General features: G+C 30.6%; 1 protein-coding gene across 1 annotated transcript; it reads right to left on the minus strand.

The window, feature by feature from the left end:
• Positions 1–2,472: 2,472 nt before the first annotated feature.
• LOC130663049 (pro-resilin-like) lies at positions 2,473–6,534 on the minus strand. The gene is made up of 4 exons (XM_057462097.1): positions 6,404–6,534; positions 5,116–5,655; positions 3,941–4,256; positions 2,473–3,098 (listed from the first exon to the last, which is right to left on the minus strand). Exons 1-4 carry the CDS (start codon positions 6,419–6,421, stop codon positions 2,929–2,931), a joined length of 1,044 nt encoding a protein of 347 aa, XP_057318080.1. The 5' UTR covers positions 6,422–6,534; the 3' UTR covers positions 2,473–2,928.
• Between the last annotated feature and the right edge of the window lie 648 nt (positions 6,535–7,182).

Raw genomic sequence — 7,182 nt, forward strand, 5'->3', positions numbered from 1 at the left:
ATCAACTTGCGTATCTCTTGAATCGATTTCGGATATAATATATATATATGTATATATATATATTGGGCTGGTGATGAACGACAGGGAATAAATAAAGAGAGGAAGCAATGATTTCGAAGCCAGATAGATAGAAACACTTGGAACGTTGCCGAAACGAATTAAATATATTTATATATATATATAAAAAAATCTAAATCTATTGCCGTGTAATTGCCGATGTACTTGATTGTTAATACATTTGAAAGAGCCATATATGTTCATTTTTGATACACTCCCAGATGGGAATAATAATAAAAAAACTAAAATTATTTTCTGATGGACAATTTTTTAATTAATTGCTTTATTAAAACTTTGTGATGAGTGCATAAATTGCAGATGAGGAATTATTGCGGATAATATGTCTACTCCTTTCAACTATGGGGGCGCCTTTGTACAGTTCAGCGGTATATTATATTACAGTTGTTATGATGTTATGTACTGATGGCGCCAGAAACTTATTTATATGTAAAAGTGCTTTTTAATTGTTGAATACATAATTAAAATGTGTTTTCGTTTTTTTTTTTTTTTTTACCCAAAAGAATAAATATTTAAATATACTCAAGATGGACTTTTACTACGTGTGTATATTTCAAAAAAATTATTTTTATTTTGAGATTAATTATTAATACGTTTAGCATTAATAAATATTCATTATTATGATTTAAAATTAAAAAAAATTATATGCATATATCTGAGAAATAAAAAAGTAATGGTAAAATATATTTATGTAGATACACAGATGAAAATAGTAATTATTCGAATGATTCAACGTTATTTGATAACATTTATAGGTAATTATTTTAGTGGTATTATATTTTAAAGCTTATAGAATTAATTAAATCTAAGTACAATAGAGTATGCTTATATTTGTATTTGTACGAGACGGGCTTTATGTTATTTATGATTTGTCGTCTGCCTGATTTCATTAGTATATTATTGGATTTATGATTTATTTTTCATTATACACTGCTGGAAATAAGTATTTTTAAGCCAGACTGACCAAATGACCGTTTCGATAAAAGTAGATAGTTGTTGTATTTCAAAAGAAGTAGGTTAAAATTTTTATTTATCGAAAGTATCCGTTATAATTTTAAAAATTACATTTTTTTGATATACTTGTATATTTATATTAATCGGAGTTTACGTGCATCAGACGCATTCATATTCGCTGTTTATTGATAAAAATCTCTAAGAGAATAACTCACGCTGGCACAGAATTAATTGGTCTGCCATGGTTAAACTGCTTTGTAAATGTCTGATAAGCTTCACTTCAGTAGTATAATATACATACACACATTTATATATACATATATATATTTATGTTTCCTTTATAGCCTATTACATATACCCATAAATAACAGAGTCAAAGTCATGCGATTATCAATGCAAATAATAATTCAGTCAAATTCATCCAATTACTATTACTATCGTTGGATAATTATCCAATTAACAAATTTTATACAAATGATAAAAAAATATTTATGTTAAACAATTTGAGTTTGTTTAATAATAAGATATGTATAGCGATATAGCAGTGGCAGAAGGTTAAATTTAGTAATGTGGATGATCATTATTCCAGTTGGTCACTGGTCAGTTCCAACAATGCCCGTTGTTCACCATGCTTATAACGTTATAACATAACATTGATAACAAAGGAGAGACAAGAAATGCTTTTGGCTTATCACACGTTTCAGACAAATTAGGGTAATTTTAAATGGCTTAAGCGTCCGTAGCTAAATACTGTTTATCATCGTCAAACTACTATTCCTATTGTCTACCACTATTTACTTTACTCTACTTTACTAAACTGTACACTGTACACTGTACACTATACCACTATACCACTATACCACTACATCACCACTGAGTCTGTTATTTTACGACACAGATTATAATACATCAGCTTACTTAATAGTTGAACTATATCACTTTGTTGCTTTACCACATATGGCAAGTTTGTTTAGTTTAACGACCAATCCACTTAGACTGTGATAAGTATCCACCACTCTTGATATTGTTTGTCTAAATATATATACCTATAATATAACATGTACACAAATGTCTTCATTATTAATTCATTTGTATGTCGAGTTTATTTTTTTTCTTTATCCGTTTTATTTGTACTATCAACAATAATCCTTAACCAATTTTATTGTTTACTCAAATTATAACTGGAAGCCATTATTCTGGTAAATAACAATAATAATGATAATAATTCAAGTTATAATTACAAGGTTATTATTTGGATTTTGTATTTGTAATTACTAATTAGTAATAAAATAGGATATTCTCTATTTATCTAATAATGATATTTAAAGATATGAAATTAGTTGAAAACAATGTGTTCAGATATTATATGAATGTAACACAATAATAACAACAAATTATATTAAAAGCATAATATTTTAAGTTTTATTAATAACAGAGTACAAGTTTAATATATTTGTATATTTGATTATCATTTATATCACATAGATAGCAGTGTGCAAATATATTAACAATGGGAAAGTGTATACATTGCATACAATTATAAATTGTTTAGTTATAACGAGTAAGAGTTGGATATAGTAGCACTCTGAATTAATATTTATACATATTAAAGTGTACATGTTGTGGATGTAGGATATGTTTATAATCACATGTAAAAAATAATGCTCTAGATTTAATGCGGAAGAACGTTTTTTATGTCAGTGAGAAAAAAAAGCGGCAGTAGTATCACGATCAACATTTTGCGGAGCTTATCTTTGCGGTAGCCAACCAACCATTGGTATAATGCTGGATTGAGTGCCAGTTGAAAATCATTTTTAAAAGAATAGAAAAAAAAATTTTATTTTTTTTTCGTTACCATAAAATTGTGGGGTTCGACGAAAGTTGTATTGGTTGAGATGATCATTTGCCATATCCACCGGTTGGAGGTAAGTATTGATTTCCAGGGCCAGTACTTACGGCAACACCGCGACTGTTACCAAAGATGTTGTTATTTGCACCAGTAAATCTGTCTCCATTGGGCCTGCTGTAGCCACCAACACCACTAATACCACCAACGCCACCTATTTTACCTGTCATCCAACATAAAATCATATTTATATTTATGATATGTTATTTTATTTCATTTTTTTGTTGTTACTATTTGTAATGTAGTATGCACATGTATTATGCACATATAGTGTATCTGTGTATATACTGTGAATATTTTTTTCCAACATGACACTCGTCAACAGGGAAAGGATGCGTATGTGGTGTATTTACTTGTAAACATTTTCGCGCAGCAGTCAACTGCGTTGGATTGCATGTCATGATTACAGGAAATACCTTATTTATATAGCTATTAATTTTGTCCTTTCTATTTAAACTTTCACCATTTAAATTACTAAATAAATTATTTAATCTCCCAAAAAGTATTTTTTACCTGACGTACTTTATGGATACTAATTCGATACTCTCATTTATTGTTTACAATTTTAATAAAAATCAGTATTATCAATCAAAAGTTATTGTGCAAAAAAAAAAAAAAAATAAAAAAGTATTGAATTGAAATGTTTTTTTTTTTCTCTCTCATTTTCAAGTTATATTTTTAGGTCAATTGGTTTTTTCGATTTATCCATTTAATAGAAAACTTTGTTTGAATATCTACATTAAAGAGTACTATATTGTCATGAAAATACAAAAACTTTGGCAGTAAAACGAAAAATAATTTTTTATGATTTTAAAATGTAAAAATAATATTATCCGTTGAATTTATTATTTAAAACTGTAATGTAGACTCACTAAAACTGTATGTTCTTGACAATTTATACGATGGTTATTTTTTTGTTATTATTCTATGAGAAAATGGGTATTTGTTTTTGATAGCTCACTCAGACAAAATATATAGTGAACGAACTTAAGATGACATACTGACCTTGATAGGGAATAAGACCAGGAAAACCGGATGGCTGATAAGGACCCTCAGAAGCTGAACCCGGAAATTGATAGCCCACTGAAGTGGGAGAGTTAGCAGTTATAGTGTTGGGATACTGTGCTTGACCCTCGTATTGTACGTTTGCGTTGTATCCGTTGACATTGTCGGCCGTATATTTAACGATTTGTGTCCTCGAGTCTGGTAAAAGAACTCGATATTCTCCTTGGACAACATTTCCATCGCTAGACTCCTGCTGCCCGTAATCGTTACCACTCGGTGGATCAAACACTTGGTATTGAAAGCTGTAGGGTCGAGGCTGTTGTCATATCCCACAAGAATACAGAAAAGAATATGATAATGGAACAAAAAATTATAAAAAATATATTTCTGTGAAAAAAATATGATAAAAATAATAATAATAATGATAAAATAGTAAAATACAAAAGGTTTTGACAGGGTGAGAGGTCTGAAAAGCGCCTCTGGTGGTTATATCAACAGAAGGTGAGTGGACAATACGGGACAGAAAGCTCTTTTCTCTTCACTTCCCAGAGCGTTTTCCTTCTGCATGGTTCATACTTTCAATACGATTTGATACGATATCATTCGATTCCATTCGATTCGATCGTGTCGTTGTCCGACACCCCGATGGGAGCTTATGTACCATCATCATCCCGCGGGATTTAACAACCGATACCACCGCAAAAATATAATACATCCTATAGTATTGGACGATTTGTTGAACGATCCAAACATTATCACGATTCACTGGCTATTCCGATATACGCTTCGATAAATATGTCATTAATATTCGTTTATCAAAAACTATCTTTGTTAGAATATTTTATTCTATACATATTTTTTATACTTTTTTTATTTCCGGATTCATTTATTCCCATATGTACTATTTGCCCCCGTACATTCTCTCTCTGTTAAAAATCAAATATTTTTATATATTAATGCTACATATATCACCGTTATCCGCATTCATTGCTCTGTTGTACACATAAAAAAAAATTGAATCATCTCTGTTTTTTTTTTTTTTTTTCTATTTATTTTGGAAATTTTTCCACTTTATGAATTTAAAATATTTAAGCCAATATTCCAATAATTATTGATGATAAATTAAAGCTGTAAAATAAAAATGATAATAAACTATATCTAAATCAATTACTTACTCGGTTGTCGTCTAGATCGTAGCGATTACGATAAGGATCATTGATTCCGTTGTAACCAGGAGCAATGCCTCCGTCCCCCTGATAGTTTCCAATGGAATTGTATCCATTAGGAAGATTGTACGTATTAGTCGGCCTTGGATTGTAACCGATACCTCTAGCAAAATCGTTTGCAAATCCAGGTGCACTGTAGGTATTTGTTGTTCTGCCCCCAAAGTCAAATGCATTAACACTACCACCACCAACTACACTACCACTACCACTACCACTACCACTACCACTACCACTCCCACTCCCACCGAATCCTGGACTTGTCAAAGGGTTCAATCCCAACGGCAATCGTCCAGATGAACTATCTCTAGTGTATCCAGATCGTCTATTAGAGGGATCGACAATAGCACCAAGACCAGCAAATGCTCCCCCGCCAGTTGTTGTTATTGGCCTGTTGTATTGGTAACCGTTGCTATCAGCCTCTGGTAACAATCCCGCAAAAACGGTTGCTGTTCTGACGCAACACAGCGCCAGTAGAATCTTGCCGGTTAACTGCATAAAGAATAACAAACAACTAAAATAAATATGCAGGATTTTCTTGTTTGTGGTTTCTGATTTATATATAGTATTCCAAATATCTTGAATGAATGCTTTAGCGTAGTTTAAACTTTTAAATCCCAATAGAAAGGTTAAGGATTTTTTTTATTTTTTAAATATATACAGACATATGTTTTTTTTTTTCATTACGTGTTTTATTTTTAGCGTTTTCTTCTGCACAATAAATTGCAGCTATCTACTTAAAACGAGTGAAAAAGAGTAGTCACGTGTTTCACCAATTTCTCCCGATGGAGGAAAGAGAGCAACTCGGGTTGTTCGTGCATGAGTTCACGAATCCCTAAAAGATCCTTACGCTTTAGCAAACGGTATTCGTTTCACGAAGTGAATGACAAACGATTGGTTCCTATCTCTCCTGGTTGGTACTTTTGTTACTCTGTCTGTGGTGAATGTGTATGTGTGTGTGTGTGCGGTTTCGATAAATTGTACGCTAAAAATTACAGGCGATGATCGTACTAAACCATTTGGATTATCATTATTATTATTCAACTCGCGAATATTATTTTACAGCCTTGATCTGATTGTTAATTTTTTTTAGTGTCTAAAAAATTATAATAAGATGATATGAATAAATATATAAATTAAATTATTGTTATAATCTGAATTGACAATATTGTCAAATATTATAATATTTAATGTAAACTATATTGGCATAACAAACAATAATAACAGATATAAAACAAACCTGGAATAAAGAAGTCATATCGTTGAAGTAGAGAACCTTTTGAGAACTGAGAAGATGATGACTCGTGATGTTTATATATACTCAGGGGAGGCATCAGCCTCGTTACAATTTATCAGAATTGTGCTGTTGTGTTTGTGCAAAACGATTATATTATGATGAGGTAAAAATATTACCAATACAAATTATTTAAAAAAAATAAATATATACACGTGTGTCTGTTTGTGTTTACAAGTTGTACGAAATACTAATCTTCCCTTCACTCGTCAGCCCATCTAAGCAACACCATCTGCTAGATCATCGTTATTATCATCATTATCATCATCATTGTATCCCATCTTCTTTGATCTGACGTTCATAAAAACGCCTAAAGGATTTTAATTGATAGCGCGTGCGTGCTCCCGCTATAACGGTCGATTACCCACCTATCACGCAAATATATATATATATTAAACTACACTGCACCTACTTCCAGCATCGCGTGAAATCAACCGATACCAACACTATTCTTTTTGCAATAAATATTATATCGATGTATCACACACGAAATGGCTGCTAATGTTAATAAACGACAATTACTTTTTATATATTTTTATTTATAATATTAATTTAATATCGTCGTCATGTTGTTATCGACTTTTAGATTAATTCATACGATGATAAACATTGAAATTTTTATCTGCGATTTTATTATATTAAATTGTCAATAAAATTAACAATTAGGTTTTAAATTAATTTTTAATTTTAATTGATATTGGAATGTTTATTACGTTGCTGCATTC

This window comes from Microplitis mediator, chromosome 2 (genome assembly GCF_029852145.1).
Source record: "Microplitis mediator isolate UGA2020A chromosome 2, iyMicMedi2.1, whole genome shotgun sequence".
NCBI lineage: Eukaryota > Metazoa > Arthropoda > Insecta > Hymenoptera > Braconidae > Microplitis > Microplitis mediator.